This window comes from Crotalus tigris, unplaced genomic scaffold (genome assembly GCF_016545835.1).
Source record: "Crotalus tigris isolate CLP2741 ecotype Arizona unplaced genomic scaffold, ASM1654583v1 scf7180000018485.2372832, whole genome shotgun sequence".
NCBI lineage: Eukaryota > Metazoa > Chordata > Lepidosauria > Squamata > Viperidae > Crotalus > Crotalus tigris.
This window is the reverse complement of record NW_024097033.1, coordinates 2,193,891-2,207,806: the sequence shown is the minus strand read 5'-3', so window position 1 is coordinate 2,207,806 and position 13,916 is coordinate 2,193,891. Positions and strand designations below refer to the sequence as shown.

At 40.1% G+C, this 13,916-nt stretch overlaps 1 protein-coding gene across 1 annotated transcript in view; it reads right to left on the bottom strand.

Moving 5' to 3' along the window:
• Nucleotides 1–13,916, bottom strand: part of CPS1 (carbamoyl-phosphate synthase 1) — a 152,421-nt gene that overhangs the window by 12,781 nt on the left and 125,724 nt on the right. The window contains exons 33-34 of the mRNA XM_039352969.1: nt 11,139–11,213; nt 7,145–7,243 (exon numbers count right to left, since the gene is read on the bottom strand). Coding sequence (XP_039208903.1) covers nt 7,145–7,243; nt 11,139–11,213 — 174 coding nt within the window. The remainder of the gene's footprint in view (nt 1–7,144; nt 7,244–11,138; nt 11,214–13,916) is intronic.

Genomic DNA, 13,916 nt, shown 5'->3' with positions numbered 1-13,916 from the left:
GCTCTTTGAGCCATCCCCTGCGGCTCCGGAGCCTCCTCCGCCATTTGCAGAGAGAGACAAGGAGAGAGAGAGAGCACTTGCACTCTCTCTCTCTCTCTCTCTCTCTCTCTGTCTGTCTCTCTCTCTCATGTGGACTTGCCCCCTCACAGGGCTCCTGATTGACCCTGCACCCAGGTGCCCCACCCCCTGGGAGAAGGGCGGCCAGGAAGTCACTTTCCCGGGCTGGCCCTGTCTGAGGCTCATGTGGCTGGGGAGCTGTGCAGGGAAGCCCCAAGATCCCCCTGGGAGCGGCCCACCCAAGCCTTCGCTGAGCAGGCCAGCCCTCCCACAAACCGCAGCCCTGAGGGAGAGCATCCCCTCTGATGCCCAGCCAGCACGACCATTGGCCAAGCAGCAGCAGAGCCGGAGACAGAGGGTCAGTGGTGGGGGGAGGGAGGTGGCTCTGAGTCCATGGAGCACTGCCGCGAAGTGGCCATGGGGCAGGTGGTGCACCCCCCGACTTACTTGTTGTAGGCGGCAGTCTCGGCTGGGGAATCGCTTCCTGTGCCATCCCAGGGCCGCTCCCTGGGCAGCCGAGCCAGCCACATGTCTCCCCGGGCCAGGCGGCAGTCATGGCTGGGCCAGTGGCTGGTGGGGGCATCTCTCCCCAGGAAGCTGAGCTGGCCACATCTCCCCAGGTCAGGCCGGGCAGCAGTCCCGGCTGGAGCGGCGGCCAGTGGGGGCATTGCACCCCAGGAAGCTGAGCCAGCCACATGTCTTCCCAGGCCAGACTGGGCAGCAGTCATGGCTGGGGTGGTGGCTGGTGGGGGCATCACTCCCTGGGAAGCCGAGCTGGCCACATATCTCCCCGAGCTGGGCCGGGCAGCAGTCATGGTTGGGGCGGTGGCCAGCAGGGGCATCGCTCCCCGGGAAGCCGAGTCGGCCACATGTCTCCCCAGATTGGGCCAGGTAGCAGTCATGCCTGGGGCAGTGGCCAGTGGGGCATCGCCCCCCAGGAAGCCGAGCCAACCACATTTCTCCCCAGGCCAGGCCAGGCAACAGTCATGGCTGGGGTGGCGGCCAGCGGGGCATCGCTCCCTGGGAAGCCGAGCCGGCCATGTGTCTCTCCAGCTGAGCAAGGCCAGAGAGGTGGCAGCGACCGAGCAGCCGCGCCCCTTCGCCGTTGTCCTGCTGTTGCATGGCTGCTGCAGGGCTCTCTGCAGCTTGGCCCCAACTCAGCCCCATTGGTTTGTGCCTTCCTTGGCCACTTTTGGGGAGCCATGGCCAGGCTGGGGGTGGCAGCCAGGTCGGGGACGGCAGCAGGGACTCCGACAATGCTGCAGTGGCCACCGCCAAAGCCGCTGCCTCCCGTCCTGCTCCCCCTCACCGCCCATTCGCCTGAGGATGCAGCAGCCAGGCCAGGGGCATTGGCCGGGCTGGGGGTGGTTGGCACTCCTGATGATGCTGCAGTGGCCACTGCCAGAGCCGCTGCCTCCTGTCCTGCTCCCCCTCCCCACCCATTCAGCTGAGGATGCGGCAGCCAGGCTGGGGGTGGAGGGGACCCCCAACAATGCTGCAGCCGCCACCGCTGGAGCCACTGCCTCCCGTCCTGCCTGCTCCCCCTCCCTGCCTGTTTGGCTGAGGATGCGGTCGGGTGGCGGCCAGGCCGGGGGCAGCAGGGACCCCCAACGATGCTGCAGTGGCTGCCACCAACAGAGCTGCTGCCTCTGTCCTGCTCCCCCTCCCCGCCTGTTCGGCACTGTCTGCCTTTCATTCTCGCTCTGTCTCTCCTCACATGGAGAGAGAGGGAGAGGGAGAGAGAGAGGAAAGAGAGAGAGAGAAGAGAAAGAGAGAGGAAAGAGAGAGGAAAGAGAGAAAGAGGAAAGAGAGAGAAAGAGAGAGGAAAGAGAGAAAGAGGAAAGAGAAAAGAGAGAGAGAGAGAGAGAGAGGAAAGAGAGAGAGAGAAAGTTAGAGGAAAGAGAGAAAGAGGAAAGAGAAAGGGAAGAGAAAGAGAGAGGAAAGAGAGAAAGAGGAAAGAGAAAGAGAGGAAAGAGAGAAAGAGGAAAGAGAGAGAGAGAAAAAGAGGAAAGAGAGAGATAGAGAGAGAGAGACCCTTTTGACATCTAAAATGAAGATAACACTGCATATATCCTTTTTTACCTTTATTTTATATATACACACACAAACACATATACATACATACATACATACATACATACAGTTGGACGCTTCTCAACTTTGGAATCACTCTGCCTTCTGGTTTGGACTTTCATAATAGAATGATAAACTTTTATCAAACATTATTGAATGCTTATAAAACACATTCTCCTCAAAAGAGAGAGAGGGAGAGATAGAGAGAGAAAGAAATTACAGCAGTCATCAAAGCTGTCCTAGATGTCAAGATTGATTGAAAGTATCTGAAGTAGAAACTACTCACTACTAAAAAGTGAGTTTATTAACTTGGCTTAGAACTGCAAGCTACTGGGGTTCTATTTTAAAATGAACATTCTCATTTCCTTCAACTTCCTTTTCATACAGTGTATAATTATCCTATGAATAGAGACTCCTCAACTGATTTTGGTTGTTATGGCACTATGCCAGTTCCGTTAGTACTAAAAGCAGTATAAGCTTTTCCTACTGCACTTGTTAAGAGAATTTTAGCTGTAAGTTGAATATGGAATCAAGCAGTTGAACAGAAATCAAAACATTTCCTACACTCAAAATAAAATCTGCACAGATTAATCAACAAACCCATCTTTGTGCACTTCCAAATATATTTTGTCCTGAAATCATTTAGATTTTTTTCCCTCAAGGATTGAAGAGTCTAGTTAATGGAGTGATTCATGGTTGCATCTCCTTCAGCCTCATGTTTCTTTTTCTAAAACCAGCTGCAAAAGCTGCAGCTTTTAGCGGAGGCCTGTTCATTGATGGGAAGGTGGCCTAACCTAACCCTTTCCTTCCGCATCACAAATTCAGTCTCTTTACAAGTTAGAGATATCTTTTTAAAACAACTTATTTGGAATCCTATCCCTGTGTCTCTTCTCAATATGCCTCAGAATTTAGTGTTGTTGTTTTTTTAATTCTGATGCATGCATTATAAAATCTATTCAGGGCATGTCCCTGCATTGTACTGTACTCAGAAGCAGCAAGCTCATATTTAGTTCCTGCAGCAATATATCACACCTAGTTTACCTAAAAAAGGATATAACTAACAACAACCAGACTCTTGACCATATACTGTCCGGCATTGGGCAGAAGATTTTACTACATAATCTTAAAAGTCCCTTCCAGCCTTTACATTTTAAATGTGTCAAGTAATTAAGGAACAGTCTCTAATTAGTCAAGGTTTAAAAATAAAGTATTTCCTGCATGTTATAAGCATGTTACAGTTAGCATTACCACAGGGATAATACTGCTGCATGTCTTCCATAAACCTTACTAAATAGTCTATTTAGGAAAGATAATAAAAGAACTAGTCAACTAAGTATGTGGGTTTTTTTTAATGTCAGGTTTTCCTCCACCTTCCTTTATCTAAACCAGGACTCTCCAAAGTAGTCAATATGGGTCCCCAAGGATCGATGGGATTATCCAAGGGGTTGTTATCATTGTTATTTATAGTACTGTTAGTTAAAGTAACTGTATTAAATTATTTTCATATAATAAATATTTGGAAGGTCAATGAACAATCTAAAACAGTGGTTCTCAACCTGTGGGTCGGGACCCCATTTGGGGTAGAACGACCATTTCACGGGGGTCGCCATTTTTTCCCCTTTTCCTTAGCTGTGCTACTCCCTTTTATTCTATTGCTTTTGAAAGCCAATAGAATAGACTCTCTTGAATAGAGTCTAATTCTATTGGCTTTCAAAAGCCAATAGGAATTGTCCAGGTTGTCTCTGCCCTGCTGAGCCCGCCAAAAGTCCCATTTTGCAAACGGTGCTTCACCAATTGAGTAGTCCTCGACTTACGACCAGTTGAGTAGTCCTCGACTTACAACTGGTTGGGGGTCGCGGCATTAAAAAGGTTGAGAACCACTGATCTAAAACTGCATAAAGGATGAGGGTGAAGGTTCGTTTTCAGAGCTTCATAAACTTCATAAAGGGGTTGATGAACTGAAGAGTTTGAAGATCCCTGATCTAAACTCAAGGAGCCCTGGTGGCACAATGGTTAGAATGCAATATTGCAGGCAGACTTGGCCCACAGCCCGGAGTTCGACCCTGATTCAGCTCAAGGTTGACTTAGCCTTCCATTCTTCCAAGATCAGTACAATGAGGACCCAGATTGTTGGGGGCAATAGGCTGACATTGTAAATTGCTCAGAGAGTACTATAAAGCACTATGGGGCGGTATATAGATCTCAGTGCTATTGCTATTGGAACCTAAATAGAAATATCTTCCCAATTCAATTAAACTGAGTCAAATTGCTTGCCCTTTTGGCTAATAATGCTTACAACAAGCTAGGGCAGAGCATTAATGTATATTTGCTGTAAAATACATACTTTAATATATTCTCTTCCCTCCCATGCACTATCATGGGAGGGAAGAGAGTATATTATATCTTAATATCATACCTAATGCAGTAAAACAAAATCTGTCTCCATTTCTGCTCCTGGCAAATGTCAGGCTTACCTTGCTCTTGTGTAAAGTACCCAAGGGGACCTCCTTGGCCTGGCCTATATTCCTAATTATTTTGCTTTTAAATATATTCAAAAAAGATATGAGGGGAAACCAAATATTCCTCACCATAAGAGAGTCAAGTGGAAAGGATATTCCATTGTTCACTGTAATGAAAGTAATCACAGTAATGGCTAATGGTATTACAAAACCAACTTACCCAACCTGCATCTATCATTCATGCTTCATTCATTACCATTGGTTACCTACCAGCCACAAAAATCTTATTATCATTATCATCATCGTCATCATGGGTGTCATAATTGTCATTGTTATTGTCATCATCATCATTATTCCTATTATTTATTTATTTATTTATTTAGATTTATTAACTGCCCAATTCTAATGAATTCTGCCCAGTTTGTTTGTGGGCTATTAAATTTCAGCAATCAGAATTCTTTGGTTCAGTTTATATTCATTATTAGCAGAATTCTGTCTGACAAGTTATTCAGTCTACCATTAGTTTTACTGGCCTGTTCATTTCTATTCTAAAATATGCTTGAGTGTCTGCTTTTTAAAGAAAAATCAAATTTCATCTGCCTTAAAATTGGATTCACTTTTATTTTCCTGAGGCATCTTGAGCACAAGCAGTTAAATGAAGAAAAACTAAAAAAGCAAGTTAATAATGTAGTTGATTTCACACTCTGACACTTATTTCTACTTCCCATGACCTTAAGACATTTCTAGACAGACCTATACTTTCATCATGCAGAGTGGATGCAGTGCTCATTAATCATCACTAGGGGATTAGCCAAAAGGGCAAGCAATTTGACTGGTCATCCTCTATCAACAGGTCAAGCATAGCACCTTCATAATGACTGATAGACCACTATTATTTGGGCAGGCAGCATCTGCTCTGTGGAGCAGACTGGAATACGTGGCAGAACTCAACAGCTGGAGCAACAGAGCTTATAGTGATAAGAATTGTTTCTAGCCCATTTGTAAAATATTGAATGACCCCAAACAGCAGGGATCACATAATGAACTATTTTGCTTGAGAAAAATGTCCAATTGCATCAAGGTTGGATGAATATAATTCATTTAAAGGATGAATTAATTGCCAAACAGACTTCCTGAGCTTATTCTCTCAGGGATGGGAATGACTTTTCAACCTGTTTAAAGTTATAAGATAGCACACATAGGCATTTTTATTAGTGATTGGCTGGTTGAACCCAGTTTTTTATGCTTCCAGTCACCTGTTTCTCAGAGAAGTAAATAAATGGAGAGGATTTACTTATTGCACTAGAATTGTTACCTTACAGACCCATTTGAGAAGGTATTTGACCCCTATTGTTTGCTTGTTTTTGCTCTTCTCTCAGGTCAGCTTCCAGTTGCTAAAAGTTGGAGGCCTAATTCTCATACCCTTTCTTTCTGTCTGCAATAATCATTCAAGAGTGGGAAGTCAGTATTATTTTTAATTATTTTCTTATTGACTTTATGCAGGGTATAAGCTTATTACAAGCACAGCAGGAGGATTGTAAAAGGCCATCAATTGTTTTTATGAGACCCCTAGCATTTTCCAATCTCAGATCCACTGACTGATCATTTGGGAAACAGACGCAGAGGCCTTGAGGAGATTTATTAATGTATCACCCTTCTTCTGTATCTTCTGCAGCTTGTAATTACCCTGAGGCAGCGAAGAAGCATTGCAGGAAGAGAGGGGTGGGCAGACTTGTAAGGTGGGGGGGGGGAGAGAGATTGAGATTACTTTTATTTTGCAAAATGAGTATTCTTGGGTTTCATTCAAATATGTGGGCATGTCAAAATAGTCTTAGATAAGATGACATGATCTATGGGTATGTTCAGGGAAACTATTGCTCTTAATAACACAAAATTTTGCCATCCCCTATGTAACAGCAGACTATTTAGTATGCTAAAACAAATAGGATTTGGATTTGTCTGGATATAAAAGTCTTCCATTTGAATGAACAATCATAGCTACAAGAATGTAGGAGGAAACCTATTAATTCTTATTGTATGAAATAATTGAAATATTAGTTAATAAGTCTAATCTTTCCTTTGCTGGAGCAAATACATGATTTTTCACAGAGATTAAGGTACCCCCCCCCCCTCTCTCTGGCTCCCTCCCTCCCCTCTACATTAACAAGGATATTATAAGCATAGACTCTATTCTCTGAACTGTAGGCCCTTTCTTACAGGAAGCTCTTAGAACATTCAAGGAACTTTTCTTTTTCCATATTTTAAGCAGATTGCCCTAAGTCAGTTCCTACACTATCCATAGATCTGTACATAGTATTTGAATTGTATACTTCTCAAAATTTGGTGAAAATAGCTCTTTGCTCAGAAATGTTACATGGTAAATATAAAAATGACAGTCAGGAATATTTCATAGCAAAGCATATTTTAAAATTTGTTTTTGCATCGATTAAAAATATTAATGATACAATAGGACACAGCAACAAGAAGAACCAGAAATAAATTGGCCTCTCTCTTTTACAGTGACATTTCTCTGCTCTACACTCAAAGCAGCTCACCTGGACTCCAAGCAGAATTCCCTTCTGTGGCAATTTAAATCCTGCAGAGAGCATGGCTTTCAGGAAGGCTGAGTGAACATTTTCTCCAAAGCCAGCCACCTGGGCATTGAAGGAGAAACAGAAAAAGAGGGCCAAAAGAGATAAAGATTATAGTTTAATCAAGGGCATTGAAACAATAAACAATTTTTTAAAAGGGGTCATTTTCTCTCTTTTCTCCTATTTGTAGCTCTTGAACCAGCCAGGGAACTGGCAGATCAGCAGAGATGAATCCTATATTTTAATTAAGCATTAATGAAGGAATAAGGAATATTTTACTTTCAAACAGCACACCATGGAGCAACTTAAATGGATCCTACTATGAATGATGTAGATGCCAAGCACAGCTTCTGGTTCATAAGCATGAATACATTCCACAGAACATTGATACTACTTAATGCTTAAATAACAGTGAGGGTTATAAATGCTTCTCTGGGCCCATAAATGAATTATATTGCCTTCCATAAGAATGCAGGATTGCTTAGGGAGTGTAGACATTTCTTGATTATTTGAGAAGCTGTTGCAGCTCAACACAACACACAAAAAGTATAGGTTGGAAACAAAGGAATGAGGTGCATTTTGCATATAGCTTAATATGCCGGATTTAAAGGATTACTGGCTGAGAATTTAAACAACGATCCAAGTCCCAGAAAATAAAAGATGTAATAGGGACAAGTAATAAAAAAAATTGCATGGTTAGTGCCCAGTGTCAGCTTCTGTGTATTTTGATAAATTGCTTGATAAATTAGTCCAACTATTGATATTTAAGTTCCTTAGCAAGTTATATAGTCCATGATATGTGAGATTATTCTTCAATTTCTCTGTTATTATTTGACAGAATTTGAATTTTACTGCAGGTATTGTTTTGCAATCAATTGATGAAAAGAGAATAACAAACCAATTGCACAGTGATGAAACCAACAGCAGCGCCTGCTAATGTATCTCTTTATGAAGGAGTGATTAGAGGCATCATTCACTGTTGAATGCCAAGCATTAATGCTTTAGACAGTATGTTATATTCTAGAAATAAGCAAACATTTCACAAATCATGGCCATGTCTTCAATGTAGGTAGTCTATCAGTAGTATTTCACAGGTTTTCTTTCCAAAATAGTGAAATGTCCTGAAATAGTTTCAGGAAGAGAAGAGAAAGAAGAGGGATGTAGGTTTCCGTTGTAAGAAGACATTGTTAAAGCAGTAGAATGGAGCTAGACAAACAGAAGAAGTACCATTTTCTAGGTAATATTCTAAATGGAACAAAACAAAAGCTTTACTGTTCTGGTTTGCAAAATTTTACATCAAATTGCTGTTCTACGTCTCCCTTGAATATATCAGGTTCATGTATTACACTAATCTATAAACCATACTTTATAAATCATGAGAGTTAAGGAGATATAATATGCTAAATCAAACCCAGAAAAAATAATCTTGAATATAATGGGCCCCAATAATTGAGTTTTATGCAACTTTCAAAACAGAAATGATCAAGTTTGTATATTAAATATTGAGATGGGGAAAGGAAACATTATCTCAAAAGTTTAAGCTGCTGTTATTGGCACTTATAAGTGTTGGAAGTTCCTATTTAAATCTAAGCTCATTCTGTTTCTATAGCTATTCATATCCATGCATTTAAAATGCATTTGTAGAATAAAGTGACTGTTTTACTAGTGGAGAGTTATTACCTTCTGTTCACCGGCAAGAAAGACCTTCACAATTTCCCTGTTTCATGGCAATTGTGAATATGGATCTTTCTAAGTCATAAAAGTTAATAATCTCTCCTTTATGACTAAAATATTCTTTCTCACTATCTAGCACTTAGAAAAATAATCTTCATCCCCGGGCTAAAATACTATTCCTTTTTTCTTTTGTTTCTAATGAAATCAAGCCCCTTCAAAAAGTTAGAAGGACAATCAGCTTTTCTCTCTCCATTAACTAGCCTCAAAGCAAAATTTGCTGCAGTTGTGACTCTTGAGTTCAATTTCAGCAGCAGGGTGATAATGATAATAAAATCCTTGAAAGATATAGGACATGTTCTAGTACTAGCTATACAATATTATAATTATATGTGCCTTTATATGTGAAAAATGGGCCTTGTAATTCAATCAAGTTCACTATAATTATATTGCAATCCTATAACACACTTTTGGAACTAATCTGTTATTGAATAGGACTGTGTTTATCACGTATTTGAAGCACTTGGGCATAAATGTGTTTAGAATCATAAAGATCAATATAATGATCCCTTTATTTCGATTTACAGTATACTCTAATTTATTTATAACATTTCATCAGTCCTTATTGACTTTAAAACTAATTCTCATATAAATTTAATCACCATACTCACTCAAGCCAAAACTAATCATAGCTATGTTGCAAGTATAGAAAATTCCTGAGGGAGAAATATAAACTGTGCCCATTTCTGAGACCTTACACATAATACAGACACATATGTGTATGTCAATATGATATTTGAGTAATTTTTCTCTTTGAAGAATGTTTACTAAAATGATATGAGTAGAATTATGATAGTAGAATTATGCAAATTCTTCCTTCTGATTCAGTATAATATTCTTCCATAACAATCAGCTTGTTGCTGTGTAGCTCAATCAGAATACAGCTGGAAGGGACCTTGGAGGTCTATGACATTGACCTTGCAGCTATGGCATTGTTTTCGATGGTATCCCTATTTGAATACATGCAGACACACAAATCCCAAAACACAGACCTTTATCATGCTTCATCACCATTACCAAGTTACTATGCACATTTTGCACATGCAGTATTGTTCATTTTCCCCTATCCTCAATTTGGAGTACCTTTCACAAGAACCTAAATATTCAATCCCTGAATTGGAGAGACTTAAAAGTATGGAAAATTTGAAATAGCTGGTCAAAAAAGGTTTAATAAAAATATGCAGCTCAAATGTTGAACTCTATCCCTAGACAGTTGAAGTCCACTGTCCCCCTTTGGGCAGCAGGATGAAATCTCTACTTGGGTGATTTCACAGCATTTGCACTCCTATGCTACAGACAGCTGCCGATATTGTGCTAAGGGTAGACTGCATATTTGGGGCTATTTAAAAAAAGGCTAAACCCCAAGTAAAATCTGGAATCTTGTTGAGATTATATGTTATAGGTTGCAGAAAAAATATACATCCGTGTAAAATACATGAAGCGTTTTTTTTTCACACCCCATATCATTCATCATGATTTAACAAAGAAGCCATAAATATGTCTCCCAAATTTTGTTACCTTTGTTACAAAGTTCACCAACAGTGAGTTGAGGCGTGCTGAGAGAAAGTGACTGGCCCAAGATCACCCAGCTGACTTTCTTGGCTACCACAGGATTTGAACTCATGGGCTCTTGTTTTCTAGCTTGGTACCTTAACCACTAAACCAAACTAACTAAAACCAGTTTGTTTGTTTGTTTGTTTGTTGTTAGAACAAAAATATTCTAAAGCCTCATGTACTGTAGCCTCTAGAACCTGATGTAGACTTTACACCACTGAGGCTATATATTCTATGATATCAAGAAATAATTCATAAAATATTATGTCTGTTACTGTAAAATATTTACTGAAATCTGATACTCCTCTGTATACTGGGAGTGGGAGGAGGAGGAGAGAGAAACAAAGTTTTTGGAAGAACTATTGTAAAGAGATAGGATCAAACAATAATGAAGGGGGACATCCAGTGGTCAAGCAAGTTATAGTCTATCAGATAAGTTTGATATTTTTTATGTGAAAGGCTGTCCTTAGATAATAAAAAAACCTTCTAAATTGTTTTTTCTCACTTCAAAGATTGATTCACTATAAAAACAGAGCAATTTAATAATAAAAATATTGCTAATGTAGTGTCATGTAAAGGTGGCCTATTCTCCAAGAATCATTTTCTGGATAGTCTGATCCAAGATCAATAGAAATTATTGTCCTTTGTGAGAAAATATCATAAAGGTTGGTACCTCCCCAGTGGATGCCATTTCACATCGTAGAATAGGGTCAACATCTCTCAAACGGGGCCAGGAGAACATTGGAGCCTAGAAAATGAGAAAGAAATGTGAATTCATTTGTGACATTAATTCTCCAAATACAGTATATGTAGATGCAAGATAGAAGTGGGCAACACTTTGGTAACCAGAATCTGATTTGACATTTTGGTGGAATAGGAAAGATAATAACAAGCAGGATATTAGTGCAAGATAAAGCTGTATCACACATGCTGGTATAGCCAAACTGTCCTATTTCCTCAACATCATAAAAAGTGATAGTACCGCTCTAGACTACAATAATGAGGCCACATTTGGAATACTGTATTGCTACTATACAAAAGACCCTAGAAAGAGTGCAGAGAAGAGTAACAAAGATGATAACGGGTCTGAAGGCTAAACCGTATGATAAACATCTAAGGTATGACTAGAGTAACAAAGAGAAGGATTAGGGATGACATGATAGCTGTCTTCCAGAACTTGAGGAGCAGTCACAAAGAAGGGGATTGACTTGTTCTCCAAAGCACCTGAGGGCAGGACAAGGGGCAATGGGTGGAAGCTGGTTAAAGAGAGATCCAACCTAGAAGTAAGGAGAAATTTCCTGATAGTGAGAATAATTAATTAATAGAAGAGCTTGCCTCTCAGAACTGTGGATGCTCCATTGCTGGAGATTTCCAAGAAAAGATTAGACATCTATTTGTTCAGGATGGTATAAGGTCTCCTGCCTTGTGGAGGGGGTTGGATGGGGGAAATCTCTGTATTTTATGCATTCTAGTACAATTTAGAATTTGTACTATCATTTAAAGTTTCAGAGGTTTTTTTTTTTATCCCAGACAGAGGGCAGAATGTGCTGGGCAAATCCAATTGTGCCTTAAAGATTAGACTTATTCTCAAAGAGAATCAGAAATTTGAATGTTTCACCAAATCATAATCCAAAAGGCTTTAATATTTTTACAAGTCCACCAAACATGAAAATAAGTTGCATCCAAGCTACCACATCTCCAACATTTAGGTTGCAGGTTTGGGTACATAAAAGACAACCTTTTAGGATCCAGATGCCATCTATAAAACATTTTATAAAAATTTTCCCTCAAATTTTGAGCCTGCGTAAATTTAACATTTCTAATCCAAATTAACTCCCATAAATCCAATACAATCTGTTCCAAAAGGTTTTTAAGAGGAAGATTAAGTTTACTCCCCAATTATTTCTTTTGGGTATTTTTGTGGATTTTGATGCTAAAGAAAGTATTTTAATGTTGAATTTAATAACAGCAGCAAGATTATTGGTGGGTCAATATTGGAAGAAAGACTCTCTGCCTTCTTTAGAAGAATGGGTATTTAAGGTTTCTAATTTAGCAGAAATGGCTAAAATTTCTGCTTATTTAAAGGACCATTCACAAGAGAGATATGTTATTGTATGGAGAAGATGGATAGAATATGTTCAGAAGAAATATGGAACTACAAAATTTCATTTATTTTATGAGTAATGGATTTGTTTATAAAATTATGATGTTAAAGGTTGAGGAGAGTTAAGGGTTAGTATGATTTTGGTTATTGTATAATTAGTAAACTTAAGTAGATTATGTTTAATATGTTTGTATAACCCTGTACTTGGCTCTGGGAAGTTGGGGGGGAGGGGGGAGGGGGAGGGGGGTGGAGGGAGGATGGGTTGGAGGTTAAATAGGTCAGATAAGTAGAAATAGTTGGGGTTTTTTTGTATATAATATTGATGTTTTAACTTGGAGAGAGGAATTGCTCGGGCATTTCCCCTGGATCGCATCCGGAGTGAGAAAATAGAAGGAAGGGGAGAAGTAAGTAGGAAGGTTGAGGAGAAGAAGGAGGGGGAGAGTGAGGAAGAAGAGGGAAAGAGGGAAGTGAGAGAAGAGGTTAGAGGGTGGATGCGGTTTGGGGGGAAATGGATGAGCAATACCGAAAGTTGTGTGTATAAATTTACTTTATTCTTTATCTGAAGTATTTTTATGAATGTAATGAAAAATTGAAAATAAAAAATCTTTTACAAAAAAAAAGAGAATCAGAAATTTGGAACAGGATAGCAGGTGATACCACTACTAGCAAGTGCTAGAAAAAACGGGGTAGAAAGGAAATGGTCCTGACATTAAATCCTAATTGAATGGCACTGTTATACATCAGTCCTTAATAATGGATAACATTATCCACCCTCACGTCTATGTATGTGAGTGATACATACATATATAAATAGTGTATATATTAAGCCCAGAAGTGTTTTACAGATGCATAACAGGTACTAGCATCATTCCATGGTGGATAATCAAAGAAATGAGGCAGCAATATGGCTGACCTTCCATGACTGTGACTATAGCATTCAGAATATTGGTACAGACCAAACCACATATTTTACCCAAGACTTGACTCATCTATTGTCCACTGAGACACTTATCACCTACATGAATTTCTGCAGGCCCTTTCCCACCATTTGCTATCACTTTGAATGACACAATTAAGGAAGATGGAAAGAAGAGCAAGGAAAGGAGGGAAACAGGAGCATGTAGCTGCCAAGTCAATCCATCTCAGAAAAGCAATCTCCCATTTTGAGGCCATGAAAAAAAATGGAAGGGAATCGTGGACTTTTCAGTTTTTGATAAGTCTACCTTCTGGCAAGATGTTCTGGGGGAAGATTCTTTCCTCTAATGGAAAAGCAACTCCAAACTGGAAAGAAGATATGATTGGGGTGTTCATCAAAGCATTGCAGGAGAAGATAAAATTGATTCATAA